The 16,495-nt window shown below is 40.7% G+C and overlaps 1 protein-coding gene across 4 annotated transcripts in view; it reads left to right on the forward strand.

The window, feature by feature from the left end:
* Positions 1–16,495, forward strand: part of SPAG6 (sperm associated antigen 6) — a 43,263-nt gene that overhangs the window by 3,361 nt on the left and 23,407 nt on the right. For 3 of the 4 annotated variants that reach the window (XM_056135974.1, XM_056135994.1, XM_056135984.1), the window contains exon 3: positions 14,923–15,089. The exons of the other annotated variant lie outside the window; for it this stretch is intronic. In XM_056135974.1, coding sequence (XP_055991949.1) covers positions 14,923–15,089 — 167 coding nt within the window. The remainder of the gene's footprint in view (positions 1–14,922; positions 15,090–16,495) is intronic. 4 annotated transcript variants of the gene reach the window in all.

Raw genomic sequence — 16,495 nt, forward strand, 5'->3', positions numbered from 1 at the left:
ATGGCAAAGAGAAGAATTGTTGGACCATATGGTATTTTTTAGAAGTCTCCATACTCTTTTTCCATATAACAGTCCCACTGACAGTGAATGATTACTTTCATCACATCCCTATCATGAATGATTGTATCTAGCATTTTAATATAAACTAACTTGTGTGAGATAAAATGTCATTGTCCTTTCGGTTTGCATTTTCCTGATGAGTCAATGATGAATACTTTTCCATATGCCTGCTGCATTGTCTCTTTGAGGAAATATTTGTTCATCTTCTCTCTACACCTTTTGATTAGGCTATTTTATTGTTGTAAATGCTATATTTTGTAAATGCTTTATCTCAAATATTCTTAGCCTTTTTCAGATGTATGGTGTTTGAATATTTTCACCCATCTAGTAGGGTGTCTTAATTTTATCCATTTTTTTCACAGTCCAAATGCTTTATAATTTGAAAGAATCCCATGTTTACTTTTGCATTTTTTTGCCAGTGAGGTTGAATTATTAGCACAGCGGGTAGGGCGTTTGCCTTGCACGCAGCCAACATGGCCGACCCGAGTTCAATTCCTCCGCCCCTCTCAGAGATCCCGGCAAGCTACCAAGAGTATTCGATATGCCAGACACAGTAACAACAAAGTCTCCAATAGAGACGTTACTGGACCCGCTCGAGCAAATCGATGATCAACGGGAGGGCCTTTACCTTTACCTTTACCTTACCTCTAAAGCCAATCTCATGAATAATTCTAATCTTGTTTTCCTCCATTTAGCCTATGAATTTGGGTCTAATGAAAAGATATTTAATCCACTTTGAACTAATATTTCTATGTGGTATGAAATAGGTCTCCAATTTCATTTACTTTTCTGCCTGTGCTAATCAGTTGTCTCTGCACCACTTATTGAAGAAAGGATTTCCTTCCTCCTCCTTTTTCAGGCACTTAGCTTTTTGTCAAAAATTAGTTCATACATCTGAAAATGTAAATTTGTGCTCTCACTATATTGCTTTATTCTAGGACAACATTGTTTTGATTACTATAGCTCTATTGTGTAGTTTAAGGTCAGGAAATGTAATGCTACCCTTCTGTTTTTCTCAGGATTGCTCTGACTCTTTGGAGAGCCTTATTCCACACAAATTTTAGTGGATTCTATGCCATGTTCTTGAAAAATGCTACTGTAATTTTGATAGGAATTGAATTGAATCTTTGTAGTTCTTTGGGTAGAATGGTCATTTAAACAATGTTAATTTTCTCAATTCATGAGCCTACTTTTTAAAAACATGCAAATTTCATTCTGTTTTCTCATAAATGGTAACAGAGTTTTCAATAAATCTGCCATGTTTATTAAATTGATTCCTAGGTACTTAATATTTTAAGACATAATTATGTAAGTGGGTTTTCTTAATTTCTAGTTCATTGTTTACATATAAAAATTATATTGAGCTATGAGAAAAGATTTTTGTGTGTGGTTTTGTAATCGGATACTTTACTATATTGATTTATTTCTGATTTTGGGGGGCATCATTTTTGGGGTTTTCTGTGTGCATTGTGTTATCTGCAAATAGTGAGAGTTTAACTTCTGGTCTGAATCCCTTTAACTGTTTTTCTTGCATAGTTGTTGTAACTAGGACTTCAAATACTATATTGAGTTTTAGAATGGGAGTGGACATCCGTGTCTTTTGCTTAATATTAGAGATGAGGCTTTCAGACTTTTATCAATTAAATGTGGTGTTAGTTATAAATTTCTTATGTATAGCCTTTAGTAAATTGAAGAAAATTATTCCAATTTTGTTGAATATTTAAAATCCTAAAATGTATTTTGCTGTTGTCACTATCTCTGCCCTTGGGTTATAGACATAATTGCTTTAAAAGCTTTAAAAATTACTATCCCTGCATTTGTTATATTTATGTTGATAATAGTTAAGATATCTTTATGCATTGATCCTTTAACCATTATGTAATATACATCACTATGAATTTTAACTTTTTTATGGTATAAGTCTGGCCATCCGTGATATTTTTAGGTTACAATTTGACTTGTATAATTTTCTGACCTTATTTATCAAGACAGTTTAAGTGTGTCTCAAAGGTAGCAGAAGAATAGATTCCTCCCATATCCCCAATCCATCTAGCCTTTCTACATCTTTTGATGGAGAGCTCATTAATTGATTGTAGAGAAACCACTGGCATTAAAACTTTATTTTTTTTGTCCACACCGAGTGCTGCTCAAGATTTACTCCTGGCTCTGTGCTCATGTAGTCAGAGATCAGGGATCATTCTTGGAGGGGCATGGGGTACCAAATGGGATGCTGGGAAATGAACCTGGGTAAAGAGCATGCAAAACAAATGTTCTTCCCTCTGTACTCTCTCTCCAGCCCCTAGCATTTATAATTTATTCCCATTTCCTATGATTACTTTAGGTGTTTGTCTTTTTTCTTTTGCCTTCCCCTATTTTCTCTACTAACACACTAATATTGGTCTTTTGTGTGGTGATCAGTTTCCACTTGACACTCTTGTTTATTTCATTATTTTTGTCTGTCATCATGCAGTTTTTATATCTAAAGTTCTAAAATTGTTTTAACTTTTAGTTTTAAATACAGTAAGTCTAAAGATCATTCTGGAATATCCCATTATTAATCTCTTTCTTTCCCCACTTGTGATTCTTTAATGTGTGTTAGTTACTACTTTCAAATAGGATTTCAGTTGCCTTTTATTCAACACCACTTAGCATTTCTGGTAGAATTAAGAACAATAAATGCCTTTGTCTATGTTTTGTCTGAAATGTTTTATCCTTTCTTTTTTATCATTAGTGAGACATCATGAGGTATAGTTGTAGACTTACAAACTTTCATGTTTGGGTTTCAGTTATACAATGATCAAGTACCCATCCCTCCACCAGTGCCCATTCTCCACCACCAATGAACCCAGTTGTCCTCCCATTCCCCCAACCCCTCAACCCCCCCCAACCTGCCTCACCTCTATGGCAGAGCATTCCCTTTTGCTCTCTCTTTCCTTTAGGGTGTTGTGGTTTGCAATAGAGGTATTGAGTGGCCATTGTGTTCAGTCTGTAGTCTACTTTCAGCACATGTCTCGCATCCTGAGCAAGTCCTCCAAACACCCTTTACTTGGTGTTCCCTTCTCTATCTTAGCTGGGTTTTCCTCCAGCATATGCTGCAGGCTTCCAAGCCATGGAGCAGACCTCCTGGTACTTATCTCAACTATTCTTGGGTGTTCATCTCCCAGGTTTTATCATTTCTTTAAATCTGAGTCGAAACCTAACAGAACAGAGTGTTCTTGGTTGAAATTTTTTTTCACTCAAGACTTTGGATTATCATATCATTCCCTTCTGGCCTTTTGAGTTTTATTTGAGAAATCTAATATGAATCTTATAAAGAGTTTCTTTATATGTGAATCTTTGCTATTGTTTGCTACTTTACTGCTTTGAGAAGTCTGTCTTTCTCTGGTTCTTTTTAATGGCAAAACCCGGCAAGCTACTGAGAGTATCTCGCCTGCACTGCAAAGCCTGGCAAGCTACCCGATACGTATTCAGTATGCCAAAAACAGTAACAAGTCTCACAGTTTGTTGTGAGATGTTACTGGTGCCCACTCAAGCAAATTGATGAACAACGGGAGGACAGTGCTACCATGTTTCTTATTTTAGTTGCAACATATTTTGGTGTTTTTCTATTTCACTTAATCACTTAACTTCCCGTTAGTCGTCAATTTGCTCGAGCGGGCGCCAGTAACGTCTCCATTTGGCCCTGTCACGTGCTAGTGTAGCCCAATGGCATCTGTTCGCTCTGGGAACATGAAGAGCCTCAAACCGATCGTTCATGATCTTGACGAAGAAGTCTGACCATCTGGTAGGTGGGCGGCCACGCGGTCTTTTGACATCCCGTGGAATCCAGTCGGTAATAGCTCTAGTCCAGCGGTCGTCTTTAAATCTCATTACGTGACCAGCCCATCTGATTTTTGACACCTTGGCAAACGAGACAGAGTCCCTGATTCTTGATCGTCGACAGGGGTCGGAACTCCGGATTCTTTCTCTCATTTGAGTGAAATGTGATATTCCAAGCATAACTCTTTCAATTCTTCTTTGGGAGACCTGAATAGCGTTCTCATCCTGTTTGCGTAGGGCCCAGGTCTCTGAGGCATATGTTAATGCATATGTTTTTCTATTTAGGTTTATTTTTATGGAACTTTTGGGATTCATGGATGTCAGGGTCTATGTTTCCCTCCTCAGATTGGGGAAATTGTTGACTATTATTTCTTCCACCTACAATTTTTTTTCTTTCTTGACTCTTCTCTAGAACCCTATAATATAAAAATTGTTCCTCTTCATACTGGCCCATACATTTCATGTTTTCTTGATTTTTTAGTTTATTTTCTCTTCCTTTCTTGATGATTTATTCTTAGATTCAAAGTCACTGATAAAAATTTTTTGCTTCTTCTATTCTGTGATGAGTGCCACTATTGTAATTTTAGTGTTATTATATGCCTAGCTCATTTGTTTAGCTTTTTTATTTTTCTCCAAAAGTTTTCTGGTTTATTTTTGCTGTTGTACATTTAATTTCATTGAGCTTCAATATGGAGGTCTCGGCCCCGGAACCCGCGAAGCTTTGTCCCTCTGCCAGTACCTTCATGTGTGCGGAGAGTGGTCTCAGCATGGTGGTGGCTGGTCCTGGAGGTCTTCGGCTGCAGGAGCCCTGGTCGGGGCTGGGAGGAAAGCTCAACCCGCTCCCCTCCAAGGGGCTCCGGGAAGGAACACCCAGGCGCGGGGGCAGAAGACTGCACTGTTCTCGTCCGGGATCTGGATTTTATAGTCTCTGAGTCTTGGCCGCTGATGGGATTACACGGCGCCAGGGGGCCAGGTGGTGGGTGTGACCCCCGCCTACTGGAATTTGGAGGATCTGGGTGGAAGATGCTCGACTCCAATTCGAGTAGGCTTGGAGGTCTCGGCCCCGGAGGGGAGCGGGTTGAGCTTTCCTCCCCGCCCCGACCAGGGCTCCTGCAGCCGAAGACCTCCAGGACCAGCCACCACCATGCTGAGACCACTCTCCGCACACATGAAGGTACTGGCAGAGGGACAAAGCTTCGCGGGTTCCGGGGCCGAGACCTCCAAGCCTACTCGAATTGGAGTCGAGCATCTTCCACCCAGATCCTCCAAATTCCAGTAGGCGGGGGTCACACCCACCACCTGGCCCCCTGGCGCCGTGTAATCCCATCAGCGGCCAAGACTCAGAGACTATAAAATCCAGATCCCGGATTCGCGGCCGCGCGACATCTTATCAGAACTTTTTTTATGACATTTTATTGTCTCATTACTACTTTGGACAAACTTGCAGGCTATCGAATGTAGCCTGCCCACAGGGCAGAGTCTGGCAAACTCCCCGTGGCGTACCAAATATGCCAAATACCAGTAACAATGATGGGTCTCATTCTCCTAAATAGCCTTGAATATAATCTCAGGGCTAGGATGAAAGAGACGTTACTGGGGCCTGCTCGAGGCAATCGACGAATAACAGGATGATGAAATGAAATGAAATGAAATGAACTTCAATATAATTGATGCTTGGAAGTTTTCCTCGGTTTTAGAAAATTCAGATGTGTTTGGAGATCTTTCATGGACTTTTGTTGCCATCCATCAATAAAAGTGAATTATTTTTCTCTTTTTTCTGACTGTAAGGTCCAAATGAAGGTTCTGCTGTAAGTTTTCCTGCTCAGTAATAAGGGCTCACTCTCAGAGAACAAGGCTAATAAGTTTTTTCTGAGTATGTGTGCACAAAGCTGATAAATTTGTTCTGAGTATGTGTGCACAAAGCTGATAAGTTTGTTCTGAGTATGTGTGCATCTAGATATGTTTATGGGCACAAGTAGCTATGGCACTGTGATAGCAGCACTGTTCTCTGATCCAAGTTTTCCAGTTTTGTGTTTTTGGCAGGAGATAACTTTTTTTTTCAATTGGTATAACATTAATTTACATGACTCAACATTTTTTCATGGGTACAATGTCATGCCTTTTCAAATGCATATCACCACACCACAACCATTAGCAAAATTCCAATAACACTCTACCACAGTCCTTTAGACATTCCATTTTCCCCTTGATCCCTATCCTACTGCCCTTCTGGTCATCATAAACTGTCCTCTGTGTCAACCAATTTGTTTCCATTTTTTTCTGTTTTTAGGATTTTCTATTCTATATTCCACATATGAGTAAAATCATCAAATATTTGTTGTCTTAAGACTCTCTTTTCACTGATCTTCTCCAATTCCTTTCATGTTGTTGCAAGAAGAGAGATTTTTATTTTTTTCTTCTGAATGAGTAATACACATACACACACATACATACACACACTCACACTCACACGCATGCTACATTTTCTTTATCCATTTGTCTTTTCTTAGGCACTTGGGTCGTTCCATATTCTTAGCTATGGTAAATAGTGTAATATGAGTCTTTATGGTCCTATCTGAATCCCAGTAATGTTTGTTTTGTTTCTTTAATGAATTTACTGAAATTTTTATATGGATTGCATTGAATATCCATTATACTTTGGGTATCATAGTCATTTTTACAATTCTAATAATTTATTGTTATGATTAAAAGATAAAGCAAGAGGACTTGCCAATTATCAATATCTATGCATCAAAATATATAAAGCATTTATCAAGAGATCTTAAAAGAACAATTAACAACAACATAATAGTAGTTGGCAACTTACCATATCACTGAACACATCAACTAAACAGAAAACCAACAAGAAAACAACTGTCTTAAATGTGTTAGAAGAGTAGGACATTTGTATCATTCTCCATTCCACCAAAAGCCAAATACATTCTTCTCAATGAACATGGAGCATTCTCCAGAGTAGACCACATGCTAATATATAAAACATGTAAATAAAGGCATAGTAATTGAGATATTGTCATTGTCAACTCTCTTTTGTTATTGCAAAACTGTAAAACTATAATCCATAAAAGAGAATTTGGGAACAGCCTTGACCTCAGAATATAGGAAGGAAAAGGACAGAGAAGTAAAGAAATAGTAGAGAGTAGCAAAAAGGAGCAGACAGGGCTTCAAGTGATATAGCTATGTATCCAAACCGCAGACACTGAAAACAGGAGATTCAAACTGCAACAACCAACTTTAAAATGTGCAGGCTGGAGGGTAGAGAGAGAGGAGGGAGTATGGGGACACTTACGGAAAGACTGATGCTGGAACACAGTATGCCATAAACCCAACTGTGACTTTGTAAATTACTGTATCCTAATAAATTAAATTTTAAATAAAAGGAAGAGTCTTAAATACTTGAAAATTGGAAAAGAGCTATAGAATAATCATAGGGTCAAGAAAATTGAATAGAAATTTTAACAATTACTGTAAATTCCAGAGAGCAGAACCAGGACAAAGTCCCAAATATAAGTCAGGTACAGCCTCACCCCACAAAAATATTTTCCTTCCAAAAATAAATAAGTACAGATATATTCACTAGTAAGTTCTATCTGGCGGTAGATTCTTCAGGTGTTTGGGTCTGACCTTGTCTGGATTGGGTGCTGTATGCTTCTTTACCGATGAAATGGTGTGTTGGATTTCAGAAGGGAGAACACTGGGAACGTTCTACATATCCATCCTGCAGAATTTGGTATGTGGGCAGGTGGACATAGCTATCGAAGAGATTCTAGTAGAAATCATGGATAACCTTTTCCATTGCCCTTCTGGAAGATGTGGTAGATCTATCAGGATGTTGGAGGGCAGTCTTCTTGGTCTTATAGTTGGCGAAGGACAGACGGACGTTGCAAATACTTTTCCCGGATTTTGCCGCATCTGCCAACACTGCTGCTCTTCTCTCTTTGAGGTTTTCCTTTAACACTTCTCTGCACAGCTTTGCGAGCCCGGACATTCACTTTGTGGGTTCCTGAGGCTCACGCCAAACCACGTTGGCAAATGAGCTCCAAAGACAGGTGTCTTTTGTGGCTTTCTCTTTCTCAGCATTCCTCGCACAATTATGGAGGTGATAAACTAGTCTATTGTATTCCTTGTCAATGTCAACGATGGCATTTGCCCATATTGCTGCAATAGTGCCAAAGAGCTCCCAGTTGGTGGTCTTTCTGGGAGTTCTCTTCTTAAGCTTTGCAGCCCTTTCTACCCACTCCGTAAAGTAGAATTTTGCACGAAGGACATGGTGGTCCGATCCCATTTGGAATTTTGGGACAACAGCAACATCAGTCAGGCAAAACCGTCAATTGAATATGATATGGTCAATTTGTTGTGGAATGGGAGATTCCCATGTCCAATGTTTAGATTCAGCTTTCTGGAACTGCGAGTTACTATGAATGGTCTTGGTCAACGTGATGAACTCAGGCAGTCTCTCACCCTGTTCGGTCCATTCTAGGCCATGGGTCCTGATGTGGAGTTCTAGGGGAACCTTCTTGGTCCTGTTTTTTTTTTAAATCACTGACAATGACCTTGTAGAAGGTGTGGTCTTCGTTATAGAACTTCTCCAGCTCCATTTCTTCTTCATCGTAGCTGAATGTTGGTGTGTAGGCAAAGAAGATAGAAACTGCCAGCAATGAGCCACATCTATTCAAACGTAAGCATCCGATTCGTTAGTCATTCAAATGAATCAATGCTCATGGCCAAGTTAGTGTTGATAAGAACACCGACACCACTGATGCCTCTACTGTCACATTCTGAGGAACAGTTCTTCTCCAGTGACGAAAATGGCATGATGTGATTGATTCCTTCTTGTCTCGGTCAATCCAATGATGTCGTACTTGATCTTCTGCACTTGCACTATCAAGCCCTTGATGGTGCTTCACATGCTACCTATCTGAATGCAAGGTTCCATCCCATTGGAAAACCAGCAGGACTGTTCTGTTTTACAAAAAGGGAGACATCCACGACATTGGCACCTATTGCCCAATCTCCCTGTTGTCCATAATCTACAAGTTATTCACTCAAGTCATCCTGAATAGGATTGGCAGAACAGTAGACGAAGGACGACCATGCAAGCAAGCCGGGTTCCGAAAAGGATTCAGCATGATTTACCATATCCACATGGTGACCAAGCTCATTGAGGTTTTGCAAGAGTTCAAGATGCCGCTCTGTCTAACATTCATCAATTTAAAGAAAGTCTTTGATTCTGTTGTGGCTGAAGTGGTCATTGAAGCCCTAGCCAAATAGGGCATTCAAACTCTATATATCAGGATCCTCTTTGAGCTGTATTACGAATTTACCATCAGGATCTCACCATTTTACAAGAAAGTGATCATCGATGTAAAGAGAGTAGTTCAGCAGGGCCATACCATTTCACCAAAACTCTTCTGTGCCACCCTCGAGAATGTCATGCAACAACTGGAATGGGAAGGAATAGGAGTGAAGATAAACAGTAAGCAATTACACCATCTCCACTTCACTGATAACATCATTCTAATAACACCAAACATTAGTCAAGCAGCAGAAATGCTGGACGACTTAACCGTGAATGTGGAAAGGTCAGACTGCAGCTGAATCTCATGAAGACAATGTTCATGAGAAAGGGACTAGTCCCTGATGTTCCATTCGCTCTCAATGGAATGAACATCTCCGAATGCAGCAGTTATGTGTACCTAGGTCGAGAAGTCAACATGACGAACAACCTGGCACCTGAGCTGCACAGGAGGAAGAAAGCGGAATGGAACGCCTTCAAGAGCATTGAAGAAGTTGTTAAGAGGATGAAGAACCTCCAGCTCCGGGCACATCTTTTCAACTCCACTGTTCTTCCTGCATTAACATACACCTCAGAGACCTGGGCCCTACAAAAAACAGGAGAAGAACACTTTTCAGGTCTCCCAAAGAGGAATTGAAAGAGCTATGCTCAGAATATCACATTTCACCCAAGTGAGAGAAGGAATCCAGAGTCAATTGAGAATCAGGGATGCTGTCTCATTTGCCAAGGTGTCAAAAATCAGATGGGCCAGACACGTAATATGAGTCAGAGATGATGGCTGGACTAGAGCTTTTACTGACTGGATTCCACAAGACATCAAAGAAAGCCTGACACCCACCTACGAGATGGTCAGACTTCTTCATCAAGACCCTGAACGAATGATTTGAGGCTCTTCATATTCCTGGAGTGAGCAGATGCCATTGGGCTGCACTAGCTCATGACAGGGATGAATAGAGATATTACTGGCACCCACTTGAGCAAATTGATGAGCAACAGGATGACAAGTGATACAAGTAAGTTCTATCAAACATTCAAAGAAAATTTCTCCTCAAGCTTTCTGAAAATAATTTTTCAAAGAATTCTAACCATATTTTATGAAGTTAACATTCACTTGATCACTTGACATCCCGTTATTCATCCATTCACTCGAGCAGGCGCCAGCAACGTCTCCATTCATCCCTATCGCGTGATAATGTAGCCCAATGGCAAGGAACACAAAGAGCATCAAATCGATCATTCAGGCTCTTGACAAAGAAGTCTGACCATCTCATAGGTGGGCGGTCACATGACCTATTGATGTCCCGTGGAATCCAGTCGGTAATGGCTCTAGTCCAGCAGTCATCTCATTATGTGTACAGCCCATCTGATTTTCGACACCTTGGCAAATGAGACAGCGTCCCTGATTCTTGACAGTCGGCAAAGGTCGGAACTTCGAATTCTTTCTCTCATTTGAGTGAAGCGTGATACTCCAAGCATAGGTCTTTCGATTCCTCTTTGGGAGACCCGAATAGCGTTCTCATCATGTTTGCATAGGGCCCAGGTCTCTGAGGCGTATGTTAATGCAGGAAGAAGACTGGAATCGAAGAGATGTGCCCGGAGCTGCTCCTAGAGAGCCAGGAAAGCAGAACTCTGTGACCTCAGACTCCAGGCTCAGCGAACCCAGGAGCAGAGATCCTCTGCCTGCTCCCAGCAGCCTGGCAGACATCCATTACTTCCACTACCTCCACTACCCAGCCACGGACAACCTCCAGGACGCTTTCCGGACACTTAGGCCAGGACTCACACAGGGGTAAAGCCCCAGAGAGCCAGGGAAGCGGAACTCTGTGACTTCAGACTCCAGGCTCAGCGGACCCGGGAGCAGAGATCCTCTGCCTGCTCCCAGCAGCCCGGCAGACATCCATTACCTCCGCTACCTCCACTACCCAGCCGCAGGAGACCTCCAGGATGCTTTCCGGACCACGCGGCCACTTTGCAGCAGTGCTACACATCATAAAACACTAAGTACAAGATTACCGCACCATATTTGAATGTGCTGAAATATGATTTGAAGCATGAGAACACCTGTATGAGCGATTAGAGGCTGCCCTAAAAGCCTCTATCCCTCTGGAAGAGCCTGGCAAGCTTCTGAGAGTGTTTTGCCCACATGGCAGAGCCTGGCAAGCTACCCGTGGTGTATTCTATATGCCAAATCTAGTAAATACAATGGGTCCCATTCCCCTGACCCTGAAAGAGCCACAAATATGGCAGCATTAAGAAAGATGAGGAAGGAGAGACTCATAAAATCTCAGGGCCAACCTAGGCTGCCAAAACGAAGAAGGACAAAAATGATTGTCTGTACTTTCAATGCACGTATGCTGGCATCGGATGAATTTATTGAGGACTTGTTGGTGCAAGCGCGAAAGATCAAGTATGACATCATTGGTCTGACTGAGACGAGAAGGCATCAATCACATCATGCCGTTTTTGACACTGGGGAAGAACTGTTCCTGGGAACATGCAGTAAAAGAGGTGTTGGTGGTGTCAGTGTCCTTGTCAACACGAACTTGGCCATAAACGTTGATTCATTCGAATGCCTAACTACCCAAATTGGACGATTACACTTGAATAGATGTGGCTCATTGCCGGCAGTTTCTGTCTTTGTTTCCTACGCACCAACATCCAATAATGATCAATAAGAAATTAGAAGTTCTACATGGAGCTGGAGAAGTTCTATAAAGAAGACCACACCTTCAACATGATCATTGTCGGTGATTTTAATGCCAAGATAGGACCGAGAAGATCAGCCGAGGAACTCCACATCGGGACCCATGGCCTAGAATGGAACAAATAGGGTGAGAGGCTGTCTGAGTTCATCATGTCTACCAAGACCATCCATGGTAACTCACAATTCCAGAAGGCCGAATCTAAACGTTGGACATGGGAGTCTTCTGGTGGACGGTTCCACAATGAAATTGACGACATCATATTCAATCGACAGTTTTGCCTGACCAATGTCGCTATTGTCCCAAAATTCCAAACAGGATCAGACCATTGAAGTTAACATTACCCTGATGTAAAGTTAGACAGAAACTCTACCCGAAAAGAAAACTAAAGCTCATTCTCCTTGTTGGATATAGATAATCAAATATCCTCCACAAAATTTTAGTGAACTAAATTGAACACTATACTGAAAGAGTAATAAATCATGACCCAATGGGATTTATTTCAGAGGGACAGGGCTGGTTCAACACAACTGATACAATGCACCAAGAAAAGGGGGGAAATTATAAGTCAGATAAGATTTTTTATAAGATTCAACATCTGTTAATAATAGAAATGTTCATTAAAATGGGAACTGAAGGAACATACCTCAACAAAGCAAAGCTCATAGGAAAAACCTACAGTTAGCATCATAATTGTGAAAGACAGCAAAAATCTTTTCTCTTAAGATTAAGCACAAGACAAAGATGTTCATTCCCACCACTACTATTCAACATGGAGTTAAAAGTCCTGACCACAGCAATCAGACAAGAAAATGACTGGCCCACATCCAAAAGAACAAAAGCAACCTGTGTTGGCATGGATGTGGCGAGAAAAGGACCCTCTTTCACTGCTGGTGGGAATGCCGACTGGTTCAACCCTTTTGGAAAATAGTATGAACGATTCTCAAAAAATTAGAAACTGAGTTCCCATTTGACCCAGTAATACCACTCCTGGGAAAATACCCCGGAAAGGCAAAAAAGTATAGTCAAAGTGACATCTGCACTTGTTTGTTTATTGCAGCACTGTTTACAATAGCTAGAATATGAAAAAAACCTGAGTGCCCGAGAACAGATGACTGGTTAAAGAAAATTTGGTACATCTACACAACGAAGTACTACGTAGCAGTTAGAAAAAATGAAGTCATGAAATTTACATACCAGTGGTATTACATGGAAAATATCACGCTAAGCGAAATGAGCCAGAAAGAGAGGGAGAGACATAGTAAGATTGCATTCATCTGGGTAACCTAAAGTAACAAATTAAGAGACTAACACCCAAGAACAGCTGTGATAAATACCAGGAGGTTCACTCCATGGCTTCGAGGTCAGCCGCACACTCTAGGGGTAAAGGCAGCTCAGATAGAGAAGGGAGCAACAAATAAAGGGTGCCCATCTGGGAAGATCCGCCCAGGATGGGAGATGCATGCTGAAAGTAGACTATAGACCGAACATGATTGCCACCCAATGCCTCTTCTGCAAACCACAGCACCCAAAAGGAGAGAGAGAACAAAAGGGAATGCCCTGACACACAGGCAGGGTGGGATGGGGGAGAAGGGGGCTGGGAGGGATACTGGGATTAATGGTGGTGGAGAATGGGCACTGGTGGGGGGATGGGTACTCGATCATTGTATAACTGAAACCCAAGCACAAAAACTTGTAAGTCGACAACTGTATCTCATGGTGTTTCACTAAAAAAAGAAAAAAAAAGAAACCTAAAAACAAAGATACCAAACTCATTTTCCTGGGTCAGTAATACAATATTTTGTTAAATAAAAGAATATTTATAAAATTTTATTAAAAAGGATCTAAATTGTAAAAAAACAGTAGAATTATCACTATTTGAAAATGACATATTTTGTATTTAAAAATCTCTACTACAGTCTTGACTAAAAATGTAGTAGAAATAGTACAGTAAAGAAAGATATAGCCTATTAAATCAATAAACAAAAATATGCTGTATTTCTATATGCCAGCATGAACTAGAAGAAAAATTTTGAATCACATTTATATTTACATTTGCATCTGAAAGAAATATGTACAGTAATAGGGATTTCTTTATAAAATTCATGAGTTCAAGTAATTAATAGGAAAGCAAATTGCTTGGTAAGTTCATGCCACCATTATATTGCAATCAAGATGATTATGATGATGACACTGCTGCTGCTAATATACCTAAAGTCTAAATAATTCTATTAGTAATATTATAAGAATTGATAGTATTATCTGCTTCCTATCTGGATCTATATTTTAATAATCTGAAAAAGCTCGAGCGGGCCCAGTAACGTCTCCATTGGAGACTTTGTTGTTACTGTGTCTGGCATATCAAGTACTCTAGGTAGCTTGCCGGGCTCTCCGAGAGGGGCGGAGGAATAGAACTTGGGTCAGCCATGTTGGCCGCTTAGTAAGGCGAATGCCCTACCCGCTGTGCTATCGCTCCAGCCCATGTGAGGTCCTTTGCCAAATAGCCCTCCTCATTTCTTGTATCTAAAACAGACTTTGGTAAATGTTCAGTTGGAATCAGAGAAAAGACCAAAGAGCTGGAATTTTTTTTAAAGATTTCATTGATCAGAGTACTTGAAATGATTCCTAAAAGATTGGATTTCCAAGAACTGAGAGAAACCTACCCCCTCAACCAACCCCACCGTTATCCCCCAGCCAAAGTGTTATGCCATATGCTTCGGAACATTGCCTTGCATTTCTTATGGCAGACTTGTCAGGTCACATAGCTAATCAGGGATTAAAACTCTTAATACAATTAAAAAGACTTATTTTCATGATATTCTTATTCTTTGATAGTTATAAAATCATAATAAAGTATGATTATTGTAACTTTAATGTCTTGGTGGGTGAGAAGCTTCTAAATATTTCATTTGTTTTCAAAGAATAATTTTTGTGTGTTTCCTAGGTTATGCCCTTAATTTACTTATCACAGTTTATACTGAATTATGTATTTGTTTTTTTATAAAATTCCTGTTCTTTTTTAATTAGGTGTAGTATCTTTGTTGAGGCCTCTTCTTCTGGATGTGGTCCCAACAATTCAGCAGACGGCTGCTTTGGCTCTTGGGAGACTGGCGAATTATAATGATGATCTTGCAGAAGCAATTGTGAAAGGCGACATTCTTCCACAGCTTGTTTATTCAATGGCGGAACAGAATGTAAGAGTTGTTTAATAATATATGTGTGTAGTTTTGTAGTTAATACAATTTTTTTAGTTTAGGTACAGTTGCAAACTTAGAAGCATTAGAACTATTAGGATGTTTTTACAACTTTCTGCTTTGAATTGTACATGTAACTTTTTAAAAAAAATTTATTAGTGAAACACCATGGGGTACAGTTGTAGACTTACAAACTTTTGTGGTTGGGTTTCAGTTATACAATGATTGAATACCATCTCTCCACCAGTGCCCATTCTCCACCACCAATGATCCCAGTACCCTCCCACCCCCCGCCCCTATCCCACCCATCCCACTCCACCTCTGTGGCTGGGCATTTCCTTTTGTTCTTTCTCTCCATTTGGGTGCTGTGGTTTGCAAAAGAGGCATTGAGTAGCAATCATGTTCAGTGTATAGCCTACTTTCAGCATGCATCTCCCATCCTGGGAGGATCCGCCCAATCCCCTTTATTTGGTGCTCCCTTCTCTATCTGAGCTGCCATTTCCCCTAGCATGCACATGTAACTTTAGAAGATTTTACTTTTGGGTACATATGAAATTATTCTCCATAATGCTAATATAAGGAGAAAAATATTTAAAATACGGGGCTGGAGCGATACTGCAGCGGGTAGGGTATTTGCCTTGCACGCGGCCAACCTGGGTTCAATTCCCAGCACCCCATATGGTCCTCTGAGAACTGCCAGGATTAATTCCTAAGTGCAAAGCCAGGAGTAGCCCCTGCACAACACCAGGTGCGACCCAAAAAGCAAAAAAAAAAGATAAAAATATATAAAATAATATATTTTAAGGGAATTATACATAAAATATCGCTCCTGTGAAGGTGGAAGTATTTGACTTAGAGGCTCAATATTAGAAAGATGTATGGATCCCTAGGCAAATAAGTTACAAATAAGTAATGGTACAGCAGGTACTGAGGTTCTGCACACAGGGACCATTCTAGTTAGTGAAACTGTAATATATAACATTTGAAGCAGAGGCAGAGAAGCAGGGTTATGGTGCTGCTAGCAGGTCAATCTATACCTGTGAGGCGAGTGAAACAGCAGCCTGAAGGCACCTTCAGACTCTCAGATACCCCAAAATTGCTGCTGTGCCTTTGGCCAGACCCCAGCAACTTGGGACCAAGTTTTCCAAGAAAGTAAACGGCCAAAAGATAGGTATGTGGGAGACACACCCACAAACCACCTTCGGTTCAGCTATATAATTGGAGGCATGGCCTCTCTGATTCCTGATCGAACTGCTTAATGGCCATGATCCCAGAGACTCAGAAACAAATCTCGGAACCCAATGGCTTTTGGCAGAAATGCGTCCAGTCCCTGCAGTAAGTTACAGGCGCTGGGCCACCCCAGGTGGGAATAGGTTTCATGCCTTGGACTGTTCCCCCTGGCGGCC

The sequence above is a fragment of the Sorex fumeus genome, unplaced genomic scaffold, assembly GCF_029834395.1.
Source record: "Sorex fumeus unplaced genomic scaffold, SorFum_2.1 ptg000007l, whole genome shotgun sequence".
Taxonomy (NCBI): Eukaryota; Metazoa; Chordata; class Mammalia; order Eulipotyphla; family Soricidae; genus Sorex; species Sorex fumeus.